Raw genomic sequence first — 21371 nt, forward strand, 5'->3', positions numbered from 1 at the left:
CCAGCCGGCATGGGCTGTGCAAAGGTCCTGGGGCAGGACAGTGCCTGGCTTGTGTGAGAAAAAGGGATACTGAGGACATGGGGGTGGGTTTTGGAGATGAGAACGCGGAGATGGCAGGGTGGGACTAGACTGTGCAGACACATATGAAACTGGAAGTCAGTGCACAATGGTCTGTCGCCCTAGACTGCCAGACTCCCGGTGCCTTTGGCAGGAAACCCAGTCCCTCCCCACACAGTTTGCCCCCTTTGCCCCTCACTCTTTCTCTCCGGCACTGGATGACTTGGCACACAGGCCTCCAGCCCACTGAGTCTCCAACAGGCCAAGCTCGTCGGGCCCTGAGGAGCCTGTCCTGCCCCCATCCACCCCTCCATAGCCTCAACTGTAAGCCCGCACTTCCTGCTCAGCTGGGGCAGGTCCACTTCAGAAGCCCTGGAGCCCACAGTTTGGGGACCCTCTGAGTGAGAAACAGTCCAAGACCAGGAAGACAAAACTAGACCAGGGCAGGCCACGGACCAGAGGGGGCCCCAGAGCTTAAGCTTCGAGAGCTGCCTGGAAAACCCACCAAATCACTCAAGAATACTGTCTTGTCAGCCTCGTGTGACAGGATTGGGGGCCCACAGATGCCACTGGTTTAGAGATGGGGGTGACACTGTCCAGGGCTGAGCTGCCCACACAAATGCTACTGTGCTGGGCAGAGTCCTGGTGTCCAGCCCCCACTGACGAGCGACCTTAGGCAGAGCGTCTCTCCTCCCGGCCTCAGTCTCCCCGGCATCTGCAAAACGCTGGCGGGGCCTGCAGTTCTGCTGACCCAGGATTCACCTGAATTTCCTTTCCCTGTGGGGCTCACTCTCCCCCTGGGCCCCTGTTCAGGGCAGGGAGGGCATCGGAGGACCAGAGTCTGGTGCCCCCCGGCTCATTCCTTTTCAGCTCTGCCCTCTGCTGAGACCCCCCAAATCCCTGTCTTGCTGTCAACCACTGTGAGACCTTGGGGGTGCCCCCAGCATACAGCAGAGGTGCTATCAGCATCACGGCAGCAGAGTAGGGGAAGACGAGGCTGAGGCTTAGGGAGGCCCCCACCACAGACCTGCCCTCACAGGGCTCTCAGTCCAGGGGGCAGTGTGCCACAGAAGTGGGGCAGCCCAGCCTGAGGGCCCAGAGAAGAGGGTGGGACCTTCCCAAGCAGTCCCAGGAATGCAGGCTTGTTCCAGCCCTGCCCTCTGCCTCAGCGGGCTGGGTCCCAAAGACGGACCCCCATTCCTGACCCTCTAAGCATTTGCCAAAGATGATCTCACTGGATCCTGTGACTCCCTGCTGTGACTTTTCCATCCCACTCCTGGGGAAACCGAGGCAGGCTCCAGCGGGGTCACCACTCCAGCGGCCCAGGGCGCATACTGCCTGCACTCGTCGAGTGCTTGCTGAGAAAACTAACGGGAATACTTAGAACAGAGCCGGCTGCCAAGTGGCCCCATGTTTGCTAATCAGATTCCTCTAAGTGTGAGCAAGGTCCCTTTCTAGGGGCCGGTCGGCTGGTCTACGCCAGGAAACCACTTCTGTCCTGGAGCCCCAGGCGCTGCAGGGGCGCCTGGGACGCAGCAGGAACCAAGATGGGCGGAGCCTCGGCCTGGGCGGGTGACAGACCCCAAGCGAGAACGCCCACTCGTGCCCTCCGACGTGGAACCCGAACCCTGGCACCCGGCAGCCTCCCCAGTGAGGGGCCAGCCTTGTCACCTCATCAGGGTTGGTTTCTCCCGTACTGGGCTGTCCACGCAGAATCCCCAGCCCCAGGCAGTCAGTGCCCCATTCCGCTGACCAGTGAGCAAATGCGGATGAAGCAGAGGTTTAAGTGGTGGGTACCCGGGGCCAAGGGCCCAAGGCCAGGGTGTGTCCAGCGAGGGGCACGCAGTAGCAGGCAGGTGCGTCCCGTCCCAACACCCCTCGGTAAACACACGCTCCCCCGACTCTTCGCGGGCCCCAGGTCCCGCTAAGGAGTGTGCGTGTGGCGCCCCCTGGTGGTAGCTGGAGGTCAGGGCCGGGCAGCCACGACCCCCACCAGCCCTGGGCCTGGGGTTTCTGGGACCGGCGCCCCCTTCCTGGGAATGGCAGGCAGTTCCCCTCAGGGAATAGCATAAACAGGGAGTAGGGTCCTTTAAGGACCCCCTACTCTCCCCACAGATACTCGGTCAGCAAACAGAGCAGCCTGTTTCACCCCTGGGACCTGTGGGCTCTGCAGGGCAGGGGCCTTGTCCGTTCCATTCCAGAACCCACTGAGCCTGAAACTGGTGGCTGGTGGGCCAAGGAGTGTCTTCAGTTTTTCTGGCACTGTATGTTGGACTTTTTTGTCAACATTGACAAATGCTGATTTCACATCTAAGCCCAGATTTCTGGCTCCTCTGGAGATTTAGGAAGAGCTGGCCCAACACTCCTGGAGACCCCTGCCACACCTTGCTCAGCAGTCAGCCTGAGACCCTCACCCAGACCTGCTGAAGGCCTGGCCTGTGTCCAGAGCGGGGACGTGGGGTGACCACACCCCCTAGATGTGGGGACAGTGGCCCTAGACAAGCCCTTTCCCCTCTGGAACTTGGTTTCCCCAGATGCACCACGTGGGAGGCCTAGGTGGTGCCTACAGGACTCCCAAGGCTTGGCCCTGCCTCCTGCAACCTCCTGCTTCCTGCCCTTAAACCCCACCCATTTTGCTCCATATATTGAGATGCAGGCCAGGCAAGCAGGTGACCCCCATCCCCAGGGAACTGGAGGGGCTGCCTTCTCCACCGTGGAGCTGCTCTTGGGGTCTCTGGGCCTCGGCCACACCCCTCCTCAGCTAGAGACCCAAGATGGGCATCCCCACAGCTGCCCCAGTGGCAGCTAACCCTTCCAGACAGACCTGTCTCCATCAGAGCGAGGCCCCTTGAATCACCCAAGTCGTAGGGAACATTCTGCCCAGGACGGGTGGGTGACAGGCAGCTGTGCGTGGGGACTGCCTGTCCCGTCCTGGGGGCCCCATGGGAAGCATGCCCTGGCTTTGTCCAGGTCCTCTGAAGCCTGGAAGCAGGTTTAGAGAAAAGTGCTACTGCCTGGAGAACCAGCTGGTGACTCAACATCCTGACTCTCAGAGCTGCTGCCAGGCGCTCGCCCACTTCCTGCCTTCACCGTCTATCCCGCCCCTGTGCACCTCAACCTCACTCTGGGCCTCGGAACCTTTCAGTGCTTGGCCCCTCCCACTGAACCTCCCGTAAGCGTTCTTGGTAAGACCCAGGCCGGGTGCAGACAGGAGACGGGAGAGGACAGGGGTCAGCATTTATTGGTGAGCAGGAAGGTGGGGTGGGGGGTTCACGCCCAGCTGAGGAGGAGGCCCATCACAGCAGCTCTGTCTCCGAGGTGGTCAGCCAGACCACCCACTTTCCACGTGGGTGGATGAGGGGGAGCAGTGAGGAAGATGCCCCCAAGGGTGGCCGTGTCGTTAGAGCCGTCCAGAGCCACAGCACAGACCTGCGGTGACCGACGCGCTGGCTTCCTACAGCGCGTGCTTGGGCCTGCGCGTGACCTGTGACCTTCCACCAAGGGCAGGGACTTGGCTCCAGCCCCAACATGGGCCAGCAGCCTCGGGAGAGGGACCTGGGGTGGGAAGCCTGTTCTTCCTCCACACCCCACCCAGTGACAGACTAGGAGACCAATGGCCCAGGGGACATGAGGGGAGGGGTGGTGGGGGCAGTGGGGGAACAGGCCAGGGGTCCAGTGAGGGCACAGGCAGGAGGCGGAGGATGGGCTGAGAGGGCAGCAGAGGCCTTACAAACCTCATGGCTACCCTGGGGTACTCGTGAAATGTCTAAAAACAGAAAAGCAAACCCCTAAAGGACAGAATTCTACACGTAGAAACCCCAGCTTGGATTTTTTTAAAAAGGAAAGGAAACGTGTGATTTGAATGCACAACTTGGTTTGCTTTCGCAGGGTGGCTTTCCTTAAGAGGAAAGAGCAGGGGCTGTGCAAACACCGGGAAACTCGGGGCTCCTCCAGGCGGAGGCTCAGCGCCTGTGCAGACTGGTCCTCACAGCCTGTGGGGGAGGGGGCGCTCAGACCTGCAGGCTGGCGGAACAGGACCCGCCCCCTCCCCTCCTCTCTCCTCCCCCTCACCTCAGCTGCCGTTCCTCTGGCGAACATTCTTGCCTTTCTTGCCTTTGTCGTTCACGTGGTGCCCGCTGCTCTTCCTGCGGACAGGAGGGGCTCTGTGGCCTTAGGATGCACAGCGGCCCGCCCACCCACCCCCCAAAGACCCTGCCCAGGGGCATGCCTGCCTTGATGAGGCCGGGACTTACAGTGGAGCAGAGCCGGTGTCGTCATCTGAACAGATGCACCGCCGCATGCAAGAGAGGAGAAAGGGCTGTCAGCAGTGATCCCCGCAGGGCGGCCCCTGTCCTGCCGGGCTCCGAGGGGAGCCCGCCACACTCCAGGCACACGCGCCCTCAAAAGAGTGGTCAGAGGTGGCCGTGTGAGGGGCACCTGGGAGCCCTGCCCGTGCCCACGACCCGCCCGCAGGCAGGCAGGCAGGCAGGCAGGCAGGCAGGCAGGCACCCCGCTCGGCCCCCGGCTGCCCCACCACCCAAGGTCTGGGCCTTACTCAGCGCCACAGCCTTGGGTCCCAAGCAGCCAGAGACAGGAGGGGGCACTCACCCTGGAGGACGCCCACTGGCAGCCCAGTTGGGGAAGAGGGAGTCTGTGCAGGCGAGCAGACCCTGAGGCCCACACTCCTGGAAAGCGGCTCCAGCCCGGGGTCCCCCCACCCAGGAGGGGAGCAGAAGGTGTGTGAGGCTGAGGCTCACCATCCAGGACCTCGTCCGGCTTCCGCCGCTTCTCGTAGATGAAGATGACAGTGACCAGCACAAGCACCTCTGCCACGATGCCCAGGAAGGGCCAGAGGGCGGCGAAGCGGTTGCGCACGCGCAGCATGATGACTGCCTGGCCGGTGCCCTCCGTGTTGGTGCCGTTGCAGGCGTACTTGCCGGGGTCCGCCTCCAGGTCCAGGTTCGGGATGTGCAGCTCCGTCTTGGACTCCGAGGAGACCACGAAGAACTTGCTCTGGGAGCTGTTGGCGATGACCTGGGGGCAGGTAGACGTTGTGAGGGACAGAGGCGGGGCCCGCATCCTCCCCCGCCGGTGCAGGCCTCACCTGGTCTCCAGAGTCGCTCATCTTGTACCACAGCCAGTCAGTGACGGGCGGGAAGGAGTCCGACTTGCAGCCCAGCACCACGGTCTCCCCCTCGGTGGCATGCTCCGACTTCTTCACAGCCTTGACGTTGGGGGGCCCTACCAGAGGGAGAAGAGCTGATTGGAGCCTGCCCTACCCACCGCGCACCGCCCTCCTCCGCGGCGGGGCCTGCGGATGCGCCCCTCCTGCCTTGCCCCGTGGCCCCCACCTTTCACTTCTAGGTTGGTCCGGCCTGCGTGCTCCGGGAGGAAGATGCAGGAGTACTGGCCCGAGCGGTCATCCAAGTCCACCCTGCAAGCAGACGTAGTGGGGAGGTGTGAGCCAGAAAGCAGGTCCATCCAGACCCCTGCAGTGAAGGGGGTGGCTCCACCGGGTCCTGCAGGGCCGGAGGGCACACCACCTGCTCCCCGTGAAGGTGGTACCAGGACGTGGAGGGGGGTGCCAGCAGGCTCACCCCACATCCCCAGCCCTGCACCCGGCCACCATCCAAGCCTGAACAGCCCGCCCTGGGATTCCCGCCCCCAGAAAGGACGGAAGGGTCTCAGAGGTGCTGAAGTCTGGCAGCCACTGGACCCCTCCCTGGATCCCAGGCCTCTGAGCCTCCAAACCCCTGTCAGAGCCTGTTTCTACCATCTGTCCAAAGCCAGCCCCCTGAATACAGCCTTCACTCCGGCTGACTAGAGGCTCTGCAGCCAGGACAGGTCTGGCCTCTGGCCTCACTCACTCATACTCCGTCCTCAGGCCAGGCAGCGTGTCCTCCTTCAGCACCTTGTCCCCCTTCACCCAGCGGTGGCCCACGATCTCAGTGGTGCTCTGATTCAAGGCGCAGGTGAGGCGTGTCTTGGAGCCAACATCGTCTATGGAAGTCCAGATCCTGCTCCCTGGGCAGCCAAAGAAGACATCAGAAAAGGGTCAGGGAAAAAAGGACCGAACCCAATACCCCAAGTGGCCTGCCACTTGCCCCCACGGCACAGCCAAGTGGCCCCAACTCCACAGGCTCCACAGTGGGAGAGAAGCCTTGGGCTGGTTTACAAAGCCAAGAACAGCACAGGGCTCCTGGACAGACCTCCCCTCAGGGTCTGAGGCCCTCGGCTGGGACCTGCCTGATGCAGGATTCTGCTGGGAACAGTCTTCACTGGCTGGGCCTCAGGTGTGGGAACAGGAGCAACGCCCACCCCGGTCCTGGAACAAGGACCGAGACAGCGGGGTCCAGCCCCGCACAGGCCCGGAATGCCCTTATAGAAACAGTCTATCAGCGCCCACCTCACCACTCCTCCTGTTGGTCTTGGCCAGGCCACCCGAGGTGGTACGGGGGCTCCAGGCGGCCTGTCCTGGAGATGCCTGTTTACCAGAAGGTCACACAGGCCACAGAGCCTCCACACAGATGACCCTCTGTCTGCCTGTCCGGGATGCCGGGGTGGACTCCCAGCAGCCCTGGGAACAGCCAGCGGACCTTCCACTCAAATTCCGACCAGACAAACCTCCCCCATTCACTTAGGGCGTTCTCTTTAAGAACAGAAATGTGAAATCACTGAGAGTCAGACGCTGAGAACACACTGACGGTTCTGGAGAGCCGGGAGACTGGGTTTGAGCTGGGGAGAGCTTCTCTCCAGGGACCAGGTGGTAGACCCCAGACCTCCAAGCGTTCAGGCAGGGGGCCAGGAGAACAGGCCAGAATGAGAAGCCCGCTGCTGGGGGTAGGGCCGAACCCCCAGCTGCTGACCATCAGTGGAGCAGGAAGGCCACTTGGGCATATCAGAGCCCCATCCCAGGGCTGGGAGCAGGTGTTGTGGGGACAACTCCTGTCAAACCAGCCCACACCATCCCCTGCCCGCCTTCATGGGGATGGTGGGGACTTTATAAAGCCAGGTCCGAGGCACAGTGGTGTCAGCGCAATTGTTAGTTGATCTGAAAGTGTTTCCCCAGAACCGTCACCTGCACTTATGCACCCCAAAGGCGGCCCTTCCAGAAGCCCATGCCCACAGGACTTGGGCATATGTGCACCAGCCCAGGGAGAAGCCTTCTTCGGGAGGGGAGATGAAGGAGCAGAACACCAGACTGAATCCTAGACAATTCAGCCAAGTATGGAGGCAGCGCCAGAGCAGAAGCGACAGGAACGCAAACGAGAGGCGGGCAGTGGGCTCTGACACCCCCAGACCTGCTTCCGTGCTGGGATCACACGGTGACTGTGATGGCAGAGCTGGGCCACCACAGACAAAACACCCGATCAGAGGTCGTGAGGCCAGTCTGATGGTCATCTTGGCCACCTGACACTCGACACCAGCAAACCTCCGTGCCATGCCCAGTACCTCAGCCCAGAGGGAAGAAGTCCCAACCGCAGGAGAGGGGGACCTCCACACAGACCACACCCGCATCCACATGCGGACTCTTACCGCTAAGTAAATTAGAATGGGCAGATGCCACAGCTGGTCTGCTTTCTGGAATGACCAAGGGCAGAGTTCACCATCTTCTTAGGTGTCTGAGGTCAGGCCCCACCCTGTCCCACCTTGAAGGGACAGGAGTAAGTCCAGGCGGGGCCAGTCCTCACTGCCCCACCTCTGGCCATCTGCTGGCTCTTTCTTTAAAAGACACGGCGTCTCAGAACTCCAGGAGACTGAGAAAGCAGCACAAACCAGAGGGTGGTGAGTCAGGCAGGAAAGCCAGGAGGCCCCTCTGCTGCTCAGCCTGCCCCGGGGAACACACTGCAGCAGTGCCCTCACGCACCAGGGCCCCGGGCTGTGGAGCCACACCGCTGCTGGCCTCGAGGCCCCAGGCCAGGCCTACACAGGCAGCCCACAGGCTGAGTCAGGCCAGGCAGTTATAGCCCGAGGGTGAGAAGCTGGAAGCTCACCTTTGTGCCACTTTCCCCAAAGGATGGCCTCCTGGGAACCCACACACTCCAGTCAAGACTTTCCAAGGTTGCAAAACTGGCAGCTCCACGCAGAGCTGGGAGTGGTGAGTCAGGGCAGGAAGTGAGGCCAGAGGCAGCCCTTCTCCCAGGCACGGCCAGCCTGTCTCCACCCTAGAGCCTCAGTCTGTGCCCTTGTCCCCTCACCCAGGGCAGCGAGAAAGGCCAGTCAGGTCTTATCCAGGCCCCACCCTGCCTGCTGGGGGGGGGGAAGAAGTGGTGGGAGATGGGCCACTCCAGGTGGGAGCAGGGCGGGGCCTGGGCTCTCAGAGAGGGGCCCAAGGTGGGCCCCCAACTGCCCCCCAACAGGGGGTCTGCAGAGGCCAGTGCAGTTCCCAGCCTGGTCCAGGACCCACAGGCCGACACCCCTGCCCTGGCCCAGGGGCCACGTGGGCAGCAGGAGACCGAACCAGGCCCCACCTGGCCACCTGCCAGCCCATCCCCCGAGGGGCCCCTTGGGAGCTGCCACATCCCAGTCGTGCATTCTCAACAGGGCCCCTTGGTAGTTTGGGGTCTGTGGCCCTCCCAGGGCCACCACAGAGACTTGTCACAAGTAATATAACATGTGTGACACTAATGTCACCGGGACAGGCCACTAGGAAGAATGCCTCAAAATGCTCCTCAGGGAGCGAGGACAGAAAAAGGGTGAAAAGTACACTCACAGCAAACCCCACAGGGAGCACCCCAAACTCACAGGGACCCTTGGGCACAGGCAGCTGCCTTCAAGCCTCCACCCCGGAACAGCGCAAGCTCAGTTCTGGCCACGTGACCAGAACCCACGTTCTCCAGTAAAGTCACCTTCATCTAAAAACAGCCGCCCTCCTCCATGCCCACTCGGCGGCAGGCCGGGGCGCAGGGCCAAGCAGGCCTGGCGGTAAACAGCCCAGAGCGCCCAGGATGAGGCAGCAGACGATCGCCCTCCTCCCCACCCACCGCAGGCAGCTCAGGGAGGAGACACCCCCTTCCAGGATGCCAGCACAGGGCTCTTCACCCCTGCACCCTGCCAGGAGGGGGCTCCCAATCCCCTCACCTGAGGCTCAGAGGGACCCAGCTAGCAAGCCCGTGGCCCGGCCCACCAGCCCCGCCAGGACACTGGGACCCTGGACAATCCTGGAGAGCCGGAGTCCCCCAGCAGGAGGGTTGTCCTGGGGCCGCAGCTGACACGGGTGCCGAGGACCCCCGCTCCAGGCAGAGTCCCCGGAAGCGTTTCTGGAGAACTGACCTGGCCAGGAGAGGCAAACACTGCCAGTAATTCACTCATCCCAGGCCAAAAAGACGAGTGACCCAGACTTTCAGATGTTTTCAAGAGTCCCTAGAAAGGTGGAAAGTGAAGAAGACAAAGCACAGACACAGCCCCAGGCGGATCTGACACAATATAAATAATCCAAGACTGCCCACCCACACGGTGAGTCCCCCAGAGCAGCCCCACAGGCCACGCTCTCTGATGAGGACGAGGGCCCTCCTTCCCTGCCGGCTGGGGCTTCTAGCGGGGCAGCATGCCTGCCCCGGGCCACGCCCAGAGGTGGTCCATAAATGGCTGTTTTGATGATAAGGAAGAGGAAAGAGACAGACCCAGATCTTAAAGTGGGTCAGGAGTAAGTCGGTGAAGCTTCCACAAGAGCAGGCCCCTCCCAGGCTCTGCCCAAGCCCCAGCGGCCCCCTGATCAGGGCTCAGGACAGCTGCCACCGGGACTCAGGGCTCACTGGCTCCTACCTCCCCCCTGGGAAGAACCCGAGACCCTGCTGATCTGCACTTTGTTCTCTACAAGCAGGTCACTATAAATCGTTAACCCAGCACCAAAGGGGAAGTCTACATCGATACAAGAAAAAAAAAAAAAAAACTCTCAAGCAAAAGAGGCTATCCTGCTTTCGCCTGGAAAAACACACCTTAATCCATTTTGCCGTGACCATTCTCTAAATCACGTCTGCCCACCCAACAGGCTGCCGCTCACGTCCAGAGCTCTGAAAACACTGTTTAATAAGAGTCCGTAAAAACCGTCCCGCAGCACTTTCTGCTCTGAACCGGGTAGCTCACGGTGACCTTGGAATACCTCTGCTCCCGGTCGGGGCCTCAGTTTCCACCCCTACACAAGGAGGCGGGTGGACTAGCCGCCATCTCCTGCTAGACCCCTAAACCAGACAAAAGGGAAAGGAAGCGTTTGCCCTCCTACAAGGAATTCAGCGTTCGGGCGACCCCCAAGGGCAGGTGCATAGCCAGAGCAAGACACGGGACCTAAATCCTGAGAAGAATGACAATCCCTCCGGCCCGCCTCAGGAGCCGTCACATGCCTGGGTGACAGAGTCCCCTTGGGGACAAGAGCCCACCTCCTGGATGTCAGCCAGGGCCCAGGCGCCCTAGGGTTCCCCTGCGCCCCCCGCCCCAGCACACCGAGCAGGAAGTTGCCTCCTAAGCTGCCTCGACCAGGTCGGCTCCAGGCCGGCGGTCTCCCTCCCGCCCCGGGGCCTCCCACCCGGACCCCCGGGCCAGTCTCCCTCGTTCAGCCGGGGTCTCCCTCCCTACCCACACGGCCGGGGTCTCCTGTGGAGCGGACGGAGGGCCGCCCCTCGCCAGGCCGGACCACTAGAGGGCTCCTCGCCCCCACCGCCAGCGGGCCACGCCGCGGGGCCCTCACCTTCCCCGGAGCCGCCCTGGGCGCCCAGCAGCGCGAGCCCCAGCACCATGAGCCGCACAGCCGCCATGTCCCACCGTCCCACCGTCCCACCGTCCCGCTGTCCCCGCGCGATCGCCGCCCGCGGCGATATAAGAATCAGGCGGCGGGCGCGCGCACGCAGGCGGCGTCGCGGGGCGGGGCTCACATACGGCGCGACGGCCACCGCCTGCGCACGCGCACGGAAGCACGAACGCAGGCGCGGACCCGGGCGGGCTCGCGCTACGGAAGCCGATTGGTAGGGGCCACGTGACCACTGGGGCGGGCCGCGCCCTCGACCCAGGGGCGTGGCCACGTTGCGGGAAAACGGGGGCGGGGCCTGCGAGGCCGGGCGGGGAGCCTCGCTCCTCTCTTCCTTCTTCCACGAAGTTGGAAGCGAGATCAGAACTGAACGCTCAAAGTGGTTAAAATGCTCAATTTCTGTGTACTTTACCACCGTACAAAAATTTTTTTTAAAGCATCGAGAGAGGCCCTGGGGATCCCTGTGAACAGGTGGGATGTGTCCCCTGGGGCGAGGCTGCCAGATTTAGCGAATAAAAATACCTGGATGGCAGTTAGGTTAGACTTTCAGGTAGAGAATGAGTAAGTTCTTGGTGTAAATGTCCCGTGCGGGGTTTGACACGGTTGTGCAAGGAACGTATTCACCATTTATCTGAATGGAAGTCGAATGTAACTGGCCGGCCTGCATTTGGCTGGAAAACGCACCCTGAGGTCCCTGTGTTTTTACACAAATACTTTCTTTAAATGTCAAAAGAATTTCAAACAAAACCAGGGTACGTAATCTTCTTGACCCTGGATTAGGCAGTGGTTTCTCACATGTGTCTGCAAAAGCGCAGGCAACAAAAACAACAAAGACATAAACGGGACTTCATCAGAATTAAAAACTTTTGCGCTTCAAAGGACACCAAGAAGAAAGTGAAAAAAAAAACAACGCACAGAATAGGAGAAAATACTGGGAAATCACATATCTGACAAGGGACTTGTATCTAGAATATATAAGGAACAAACAACCCAATTTTCTTTTTCAGCAGGTAGGGGGAGGTAATTAGGTTTTTAATTATTTATAATGGCAGTACTGGGGATTGAACCCAGGACCTTGTGCATGCCAAGCACGCACTCTACCGCTAACCTATCCCTCCCCCGTCACAACCCAATTTTTTTTTAACTTGAAGTATAGTCAATTTACAATGTTGTGTCCATTTCTGGTGTATAGCACAATGCTTCAGTCATACCTGAATTTACATATATTCGTTTTCATATTCTGACAACCCAATTTTTTTTAACATTTTTTATTGATTTATAATCATTTTACAATGTTGTGTCAGATTCCAGTGTAGAGCACAATTTTTAAAGAGGACAAAGAACCCAACTGAAAAATGGACAAAGGATCTGAATACACCTGCCTCCAGAAGACATTCAAGTTAACAATAAGCACTGAGGGGAGTGCAAGCGGAAACCAAGGTAAGACACCGCTTCACACCCACCACGGTGGCTGTCATCAGAAGGGCAGAAAATCACAAGTTGGAGAAAGTGAAACCCTGGTGCAGGGCTGTTGAGGATGGGAAATGGTGCAGCCACTCCTGCGAAGGTGAAACTGCGCAACTACCTGACTCATCAGTGCCAGTCCTAGGTCTGAAAACTGAGAACTCACATCCACGCAGACACTTACACCGGAATGTCCACAGCAGCACAAGTCACCACACCCAAAAGTGGACACAGCCCAAATGCTCATCAATGACTGAAAGAATAAAGAAAATGTGTCTGTCCACACACCAAAGTATTACTCAGCCTTGGAAAGGAGAGAAGCCCTGCCACCTGCCACCACGTGGACGGACCCTGAGAGCACGGTGCTCAGTGAGAGAAGCAGACACAGAAGGACACACAGCGTGTGACTCCGTGGATGTGAAACATCCAGAACAGACCAGTCCACAGACACAGAGAGGGGGCTCCTGGTCATCAGGGGCCGGAGGAGGTGGTGGGGGTGACTGCTGGTGGGGCCGGACTTCTTTTCAGGGTGATGAGGACATTCTGAAACTGATCGTAGTGATGAATGCTCAACTCTGTGAATGTCCCAACATCCACTGAATTTATGCTTTCCGTGGGAGGTTGTCCGGTAAGTGAATCATCTCAATTTAAAAAATGAGGTGATGTGGGTCAGGGGGCACTGCTGTAGATCAAGGGTCAGGTGGCCTCTTGGATGTGATGCCATTGGAGGTGACGCATGAATGAGGAGGGAGTAGCAGCCAGGGAAGGTGTGAACTGTAAGTCTGAGAGCAGCCTGTCAGCTGCGGGGACGCTGTGGGCAAAGGCTGGAAAGACGTGGCAGACGGGCCAGGACTCACTGACAAGGAGGCTGTGAGCTTTGGGAGGGCTCCACCCTCGGAGACCTGCTCGCAGGGCCTAGGAGTCTCCCAGCCTACTTCGTAGCCCCAGCCTGGGGCGGCGAGGCTCTGCTAGGCTGCACCCAGCGGGGTGGAGGGCTACGTGCGGAATGAGGGAGGCAGCCGGCCAGCTGGCTTTAGAGCACCTCCCGGCCTGGGCGGAACTCCACGCCCCCTGCCCTCCCAGAGCTGGGCTGGGGACTGATCTCGTGGGAAATATTAGGGCTGCAAGAAGCCTTTGTCTGTGTTTACTAAACAACGCTGTGCCTCCTTGAAGACCAGTAGTCCAGTGCCCTCCCTGGAAAGCCTTCGCTGCCCCAGCTCACTCCATGGCCCCACTCCGGGGCAGGAGAGTCCTGTGCCCGTCTGTCAAGAAGAGGCCTTCCAGGATCACCCCCTCCAGGGTGGCCGGACATAGCCGACCACAACACAGGACACCCAGTTACACGCGGATTTCACGTTGTTAAAAAATCAGTCATGATTTAGTGTAAGCGTGTCCCACGTGGTATCTGGCATATACGTCTGCTGAAATCGCCTGTTGTACCTCAGAAGTTCAGATCTCACTGGCCGGCCTGCAGTCCTGTACTCTGCCTGGCACCTCTGACCCTGGCTGCGGAGAGCAGCGGGGCCAGTCACCCTCGGCGGCTCCACTTACCGCAACGACTCACTCTGCATGAGCTCACGGGCATCCCAGGCTCCCTGCTGGCTCACTGTCTGCAGGGCCTGCGGGCAGAGACAGACAGCAGGGCCTGGGCTGGGTGCTGCTTCCCATCTGCCCTCAGCTGGGGGCTGTGGGTGAGTCAAGAGCTTCACGGGGTCTTCCCGCCCCGCCCTGCCCCACTGGAGGAGGCCTGCAGGCTCCCGGGAGGGGCCCTGAGTTCCTCACACTGATGGGCAGGGAAGGCATGGTTCCAGCTTGGCAGCCCCACAAGAAAGGGAAGGAGCAGCTCTCAAAGCAAAAGCCGAATTCTTCCTGCAGCCCCAGGCCTGGACCCGCTGACCCCTGGGGCCTCGGGCCCTCCCTCTACCCCGGGGTTTGGCTCCAGCCTCGCTGGCCTTGTTCCCTGCCCCCAGCCCTTGCCTGGGCTGTCGCTGCACCTGGCGTGCTTTCCCCATGCCACACAGTCCCCAGCCGTCCTGTCTCGGGGCCTCGCGCTCAGGACACCAGCCGCTGTCCCGTCGCAGGGTGTCTGTTTTGATTTGTTTGCTCTCTACTTTTTCTTCTAAAACCTTGCAAGTTCACAGGCAAGGGGAGAGGAGAGGGCATGGAGTTTTCATGCTCTGTCCCACCCATCTGTCCATCGCTAAAATGTTCCAGCTTAGTTTTTTATGTGCATTTTTCTGAGAGGGAGTTTTGAAATCCAGCTGCTCCCCTGGTGGTGACTGGCAGTGAGAGTGTAGATTTTGCCCTCAGGGCACTAGGGAGCCCTGGCAGGGATCTGAGCGAGGGAGGGAGGGAGGGTCCTCATTGTCTGACGTGTGTTGTGGGTCTGGGGCGCGAGGAGCGTGGACCTGGGCGGGGACGGAATGGTGCAGTGGGTTCTCCGGCTGCTATCAGACCTGTGAATGGGACCTTACGTGGAGAAGAGGTCTCTGCAGATGCAACTGCTTTACAGACCTTGAGATGTGGTCGTAGTCCATGAAGACGAATCCAATGACAGAGTTCTTAGAAGAGACAGAAGTGGAGAGACAAATACAGAGGAGAAACCACGTGAAGACGGAGGCAGAGGTGGGAGGGAGGCAGCCACAAGCCCAGGGATGCCTGGAGCCCCCAGAAGCTGGAAGAGGCAGGGGGACCCTCCCCTGGAGCCTCCGGAAGGAGCAAGGCCCTGCCCACACTCTGGTCTCTAATGTGTAGCCTCCAGCACCTTAAGGACATGGTTCTTCTGTGTAAGGAGCCCAGTTTCCGGTGCTTTGCTGCAGCCGCCCTGGAGTGGGACAAGCGGACACGGCGGCCGGTTCTTTGAGCTGGAGGTGCTTAGGCAGGTGGGGTGGGGAGGACCCGGAGCCACCCGCCCACCTGGCACCGGCTTCACAGGCAGAGACGCCCAGGGCGGGGTTCACAGCCTAGCCGTGCTCTCACCTCCTCGGGCGTCTCCTCAATCCACTGGTGTTCTCCCCAGAAAGTGGCAGAGGGTCACCCCGGCACCCCCGCCATCCCGAGTCCCACGAGGATGGCCCAGCCTCTCCCCCGTCCGGGGTGGGTTCGCTGTGCTGACTGTGCAGAATCTGGAAGATTCTGCCCCTGCACCGCAGCTATACTGTTACATGCAGTGTCACCAGCACCCGGGGGGGTTGTCAGACGGAAACCCTCCCTGGACATCTTGGGTGGTGAGCGCCTGCAATTTCCTGGAGGCTAAGGGTCCCTCACCCGGTTTGCTGACGTCTTGTCTGAGCGGAAGGACAGGAGGGGTCTTTCTTCCTCTACCTTTTGTTTTGAGAAGCCCTCGGCTCTACAGGGAAGTCGTGCGGACAGTAACCCCCTTCGCCTGGATGCCCAGCTGGGCACGTGGGCCACGTGGGCGCCCTCTCTGCCTCCCTGTCTCTGTCTCTCTGTCTCTGTCTCTGTCTCTGTGTCTCCCCTTGTCTCTCCCGCTCACAGTTTTCTCCCAGAACTGCTTGGGAGTGAGAAGGGGCACCCACCTTCTCCCCTAAGATCTGACAGAACGGCTGGCAGCTGAGGCCTCACCCCAGTGTCTCTGTAAATTAACCTTGGTTCTGCACCCTCCGGTACATCTCCCGCTGCTTCGACCTCAGCCTTTGCGGGCATGCCTTTCTTAGGTCCCAGGGCCAGTCGGCCTGTGGGGCATTCAGCGGCCCTGCTGCTTCTGCGGCCATCACTCTGGGACAGGATCCAGCTGTTCCGAGCGGCCAGGTCTGTGGGGCTCTGTTCCGGAGACTCCTTCAGTGCACAGCCCCTTCCCCCTCCATGGCCATCCTGCTGAAACCGGCAGAGACCAGAGCAGCCCGCCCAGCCCAGCCACGCCACCTGGTTGTGCCCTTTGACCCTACCTGGGGTGCCCCGAGCCCCCCAGCATCTCCCGCTGCTGGCTCCCTCTGTCACTTTAAGCTGCGCAGGCTCCCGCTCCCCTGTGGGTAGGGTGGGGCCCCGGGAAGGAACAGCTGGGAGGAGAGATAAGCTTCCTTCCCCAGGGTGGCTCCAGCCCTGGGAACCACAGCCGGGCCTCCACTGATTTCCATCCAGTTGGAGCCACCCAGGCCCTGGCCGGCCCCCAAATCAGGGTCTCACTGGAGGATGTCAAAGGTCCATAAAAACTGGGGGGAAGGGTATAGCTCAAGTTGCAGAGCGTGCGTTCAGCATGCATGAGGTCCCTGGTTAGATCCCCAGTACCTCCGCTAAGAATAAATAAATAAATAAACCTAGTTACCTCCCCCCACCAAAAAATAAAAAAAATTTTTAAAAACAAACAAAAAAACCCACTTCCACTTCTGGCAGAATGAGTGCAGGGGCCACGGGGCTGGTGGAACTGGAGCTGAGCTGCAGGAGAGCAGTGGCCAGCTGGGGTAGGCAGAAGGTGGAAACACCCCAACATCCACTGACGGATAAGTGGATGAACACCACGTGGTCCCTCCACACACGGGAACGTCACTCATCCGTGAACAGGAGAGCAGCTCTGACACCCGCTCCCACGTGGACCGACCCCGAGAAGACGATGCTCAGTGAGAGAAGCAGACCCAGGAGGATACACAGTGTGTGAGTCCACGGATGTGAGACGTCCAGAACAGGCCAGTCCCCAGACACGGGGAGGGGGCTCCTGGCTGTCAGGGGCTGGGAAAGATTGGGGGTGACTGCTGGTGGGGACGGGCCCTCCTTTTGGGGTGATGGAATGTTCTGGAATTAGAGACGATGGTGGCACATCGTGATTGTACTAAATGCCACTGAGTTGCTCACTTTACGTGGACAAATAGTGTGTTAAGTGAATTTTGCCACAACTTTTAAAAGATTTTTTTAAGTGCAGGGGAATCAGAATTTGAGCGGAATTCCAGGCACCCTGGGGGGTTGTGGTGAAGTCCTCGTTGGGGGACAGAGAGGGGGGACCTCATTCTGGGACGAGGGGCAGGTGACACAGGGTGAGGGTCACAACTCACTTCACCGCCTTCAGCCCCGAGTTCCTGGCGCAGGCAGGGCAGACCCATGCTGACCGTGGGCCCTGGCAGTGGGAAGAACACTTGTTCTCCACAGGGTCCCCCAGCCTTTCTGCCGGCTGCACGGTGCACCCACGAAGGGCTGGGGAAGAGGCAGAGGGTCACAGCACCCCAGGACCCAGCTCAGGGGCTGGGGACCGCCGGTGGGAACCGTGTCGGGGAGGGCACTGGGCGGGGCACTCCTGTTCTGTCTGTCCCTCTGGGCGCTGGTTACAAGGCTCTGGGAGGGGGGAGTTTACCAGCAACACAGGCGGCTCTCCGGCCGTGTCCTGAGGAGTGAACTCAGGCCCAACCCCACAGCGCAGGGTCCCAGCCCCACAGTACTGCTCCCACCTCGGACACTGGTCCCAAGTCCAGGGGTCACTGGAGCTTCTGATCAACCGGCTATAAATCGGGACTCCCACAGCCTTCCTCCTCGGGTTCCATTAGTTTTCGGGAGCAGCTCATAGAATCCAGGGAAGCAGTTATGTGAGTTTATTGGAGTCCTGACCGAGGAACAGAGGAAGAGACTTGTAGGGCGGGGTTCGGAGTCCCTGTCCTCGTGGGGTGGGGTGTGCCACCCTCCCGGCGTGGGGATTCTTGTGGACGACCTGAGCTCATCAGATCTCTTAGTTCCAGAATTTCTGGGTCTGCCGTCCCCTCCCTTCGCAGAGGCCGGCGGGTGGGCCTGAGAGGGTCTCACTGGCCTCCAGCCCCATCCCTCCCTGTCACCGACAGACTCCAGACTCATGTGACTGAAGGGGGCGTGTGGGGAGCAGCAGATCCCTGGCCTCTCTCAGCACTGAGGACGCTGGGAGGGTCTGGGAGTTCTGTGCCAGGACAGCACAAAGACCAACCACAGACTCAGATCCCTGTTTGCTTTGTGGGACGTCACAGGGCTGCTGTGGCCCGGGTGTGTCCAGTACACAAGTGACACCTCAATAAACAGTGTTAAAAGGTTAACAAGGCACCTGCCCGTCCCAGCCCCATCAGTCTTGGGATGGGTTATCCAGTCATGAGAGAAACACTGGGGAAAAATCTCCACTGCAGGTAGAGGGGAGGGGATAGCTCAGTGGTAGAGCACATGCTTAGCATGCACGAGGTCCTGGGTTCAATCCCCAGTATCTCTGTCAAAAAACGAACAAGCAAAAAAAGACAAATAAGAAAATGAAGTCTATTTTAAAAAAGGATAAAAGAAAGTGAAAAGGAATATACGTATGTACGTATATGTACGTATATGACTGAAGCATTACACTGTACGGCAGAAATTGATACAACATTATAACCTGACTATGCTTCAATTAAAAAATAATAAAAGTTAAAAATTTTAAAGAGATAAAGCACCTTTAGCAATTAGAAAAACAGGAAAAGGAGAGAGGCAGACTGCGCAGTCTCCCTGCCTCCCCCTCCTCGCTCTTGCTCTGAGGGGAGAGTTTTCCAACGCAGCCCAGTGCTTCCTGGGAGGCCTGGCACTCAGTCGGTGCTCGGCAGACAAGAAATTCTGCTGCATCGCCAAACAGGGAAAAGCACTTGGGTTTGATGGGCAAACTCCACTTCTGGGCCTGCAGCCCAGATACGCCCTTGGGTGCGGGCCGGGTGGCGGGTGGGACCGCAGAGGAGATGTGTGAAGGTGAGGCCAGGAGCTGGTCCAAGGCCTGGGTGGAGGGCCTGCAGCCTTTCCCGCTCGGAACAGCCGTGGGTGAGGACGAGAGACACTGGTGACAGTTGCTCCTAAGGGAAAATGTTTTCATGGGCGATGGCGGGATCAGGGGCACTGTCTTCCCCTGGGCGGCCTTCTGTCCCTTTCACTTACAGTCCCTGGGCAGTAGTCACTATGCAAAAACTCAGTTCAAGACAAGACCAACTGCGTGGGGCTGAGGGGTCACTGGTGTGGATCCTGGGGGCTTGGATTACACACATCTGTTGCTTGTCGCAACAGCACATTCCTGAGTTAGATGTCTGCACTTTGCCGTGTGAGTGAGATGGTGGGAGACACAGGGCTCTAAATAAAGCCGCAGTCCCAGCCCTGGCCCTACACTGCGGCCTCTGCAGACCTGCCTGGAGGCTTCGGCCTCCTGTGAAATACACCAGCAACGGAGCCCAGTGGACAGAGGGATGGACTGAATGTGGACGAAGCTGCTCACAGCAGAGCCTGCACAGTGGGCACCCGGCTGTTCCGTGTGCCATGATTTCGGCTTGGCTGTACGTTTGAGCATTTTCCTAATGAAATCAAGAGATTCTGCTGGAAAACAGCAGCTCCTAAAACTGCTAAACATGGAGTCACCACCTGGCCCAGCAATCTCTCACACTTGGGAGAACCGAAAACACACGCTTGTGCACGCAGGTCTGCAGCAGCCAGAGTGGAAGTAACCCAGGTGTCCACTGACAGGTGGACAGATCCACGCGTGTCCCTCCACACACAGGAGCATCACTCAGCCGTGAACAGGAGAGAAGCCCTGACACTTGCCACCACGTGGATGGACCCTGAGAGCACGATGCTCAGTGAGAGAAGAGGACACAGAAGGACACGCAGTGTGTGAGTCCATGGATGTGAAACGTCCAGAACAGGCCAGTGCACAGACACAGAGATGGGGTTCCTGGCTGTCAGGGGCTGGGGTGACTTCTCATGGGGATGGGGCTTCCTTTAGGGGTGACGGGAGGTTCTGGAACTAGACAGAGGTGATGGTTACACAGCCCTGTGAATGTACTGAAAACCACTGAATTGTTCACTTTTTAAAAGGGTGACTTGTGAAATGGGCGCCTACGAGCAGGTCCGGAAGGGTCCCCAAAGTTAAAAGGCATCGCACAGCTCAGCTGAAGTGGAGGAAGGAAAAGGAGAAAGCTGAGGTGAAGCTCCCGGAACAGGAAGGAGCAGAAAGAATGAAGACGAGAGCCCCGACTCAGGCAGCCTTGAGAAGACCCAGCAAAACGGAAAGGGGCTTGAAGAGCATCCAAAACCCCAAGGAGAGAGTGGAGGACTGGAACAGACACCTGGACGTGCCCACGGGGCACGGTGGCCTCGCAGAGCCGGCTGGACGACGCAGCCTCCCCTCCCAGGACGTGGAGAGGCGTGGAGGAGAGCTGACGGCGCAGTGGGTTCATGTTGGTGCCTTCTGTGTTTTCTGGAAACATTCTTTTACTCACACCCTGGCGTCTTCTTCCAAGACGCTGCTTTTCTTCCTTTCTCTCTCTCTTTTCTTTCAAGTGGTTTGTTTTTTGAGGGGTAGGTAATTAGGTTTATTTAGTTTTAGAGGCGGCACTGGGGATTGAACTCAGGACCCTGTGCCTGCTGAGCGTCCGCTCTGCCACTTAAGCAATACGCTACCCCCCCCCATCCCCGCCCCAACCACCATAGGACGCTGCTTGTCAAAGCAGTGAGCCCTCACTTTGGAACTTGATTAAAGTCAGACCGTCCTTTACCTCTATCTTAATTTCTCGGTAGCACATGGAAGATAAACCTCTTGAGTTTGGACTGGACATTCTTGAAAGTTTATCCAGCGATTACGGTTATTTCTGTGTGTGGAGAGCTGTTGTTACTCCTGAGTGGCGTCCAACTCTTTGGACAAGCCCAACTCCAGAGGTCAAGGAGGTAATGCCAGCGTGGCCTGCAGCACGTGGACCCCTGCGGCGCCCCACAGGGGCTGCCCCTCCAAGCTCCCTCTCGCTTGGGGCTTACGCACCTTCAGACTGCCTCCTTGGCCACCTGGCCCGTGAGACAGCGCAGCCGGCGAAGGTGAACCACCTAAGGCAAGGATGCAGTGCACACCCGTGGCCAGCGTGGGACCCCTTCTCCCCGCACCCCCCCTCCTGAAGAGTCTATCTAGTGGGAGTAGCCAATCGAGTGCAGCATTCTTTGTGAGGGAACCCAGACGCGCCCACCTTCTTACCCTCCACCCGAGGTTCCCAGGAGCCCCCCGCCGCATTTACTCATTGGTGACACATAAAATGTTTGGCGTTCCTGTCCTGAAGACATCTCAAGGGTGTGGGACCAAGGCAGAGCCGAGCACAGACAGACGTGGGGGCAGTGGAAAGGGAGGACCATGGTCTCTTGCTGGAGAGCCAGGATC

The 21371-nt window shown here is 59.2% G+C and overlaps 1 protein-coding gene and 1 long non-coding RNA gene across 3 annotated transcripts; one reads left to right on the plus strand and one right to left on the minus strand.

The window, feature by feature from the left end:
- Window positions 1–3280: 3280 nt before the first annotated feature.
- BSG (basigin (Ok blood group)) lies at window positions 3281–10898 on the minus strand. 2 transcript variants are annotated; one of them, XM_032466210.1, is made up of 9 exons: window positions 10742–10856; window positions 7594–7638; window positions 5925–6081; window positions 5409–5491; window positions 5162–5298; window positions 4815–5091; window positions 4311–4335; window positions 4129–4202; window positions 3281–4049 (listed from the first exon to the last, which is right to left on the minus strand). In XM_032466210.1, the coding sequence occupies exons 1-8, from the start codon at window positions 10806–10808 to the stop codon at window positions 4130–4132; spliced, it is 864 nt and encodes a 287-aa protein (XP_032322101.1). In that variant the 5' UTR covers window positions 10809–10856; the 3' UTR covers window positions 3281–4049; window position 4129. The 2 variants fall into 2 exon arrangements, with proteins under 2 accessions (XP_032322101.1, XP_032322102.1); XM_032466211.1 differs by lacking the exon at window positions 7594–7638 and having other exon boundaries at window positions 10742–10898.
- Window positions 10899–16678: 5780 nt separating this feature from the next.
- On the plus strand, window positions 16679–20129 carry LOC116659122. Its single transcript, XR_004314430.1, has 3 exons — window positions 16679–16873; window positions 19694–19840; window positions 20045–20129. It is a non-coding gene; the product is annotated as an uncharacterized LOC116659122 (long non-coding RNA).
- The last annotated feature ends 1242 nt before the right edge of the window (window positions 20130–21371 follow it).

This window comes from Camelus ferus, chromosome 22, assembly GCF_009834535.1.
Source record: "Camelus ferus isolate YT-003-E chromosome 22, BCGSAC_Cfer_1.0, whole genome shotgun sequence".
Lineage (NCBI taxonomy): Eukaryota > Metazoa > Chordata > Mammalia > Artiodactyla > Camelidae > Camelus > Camelus ferus.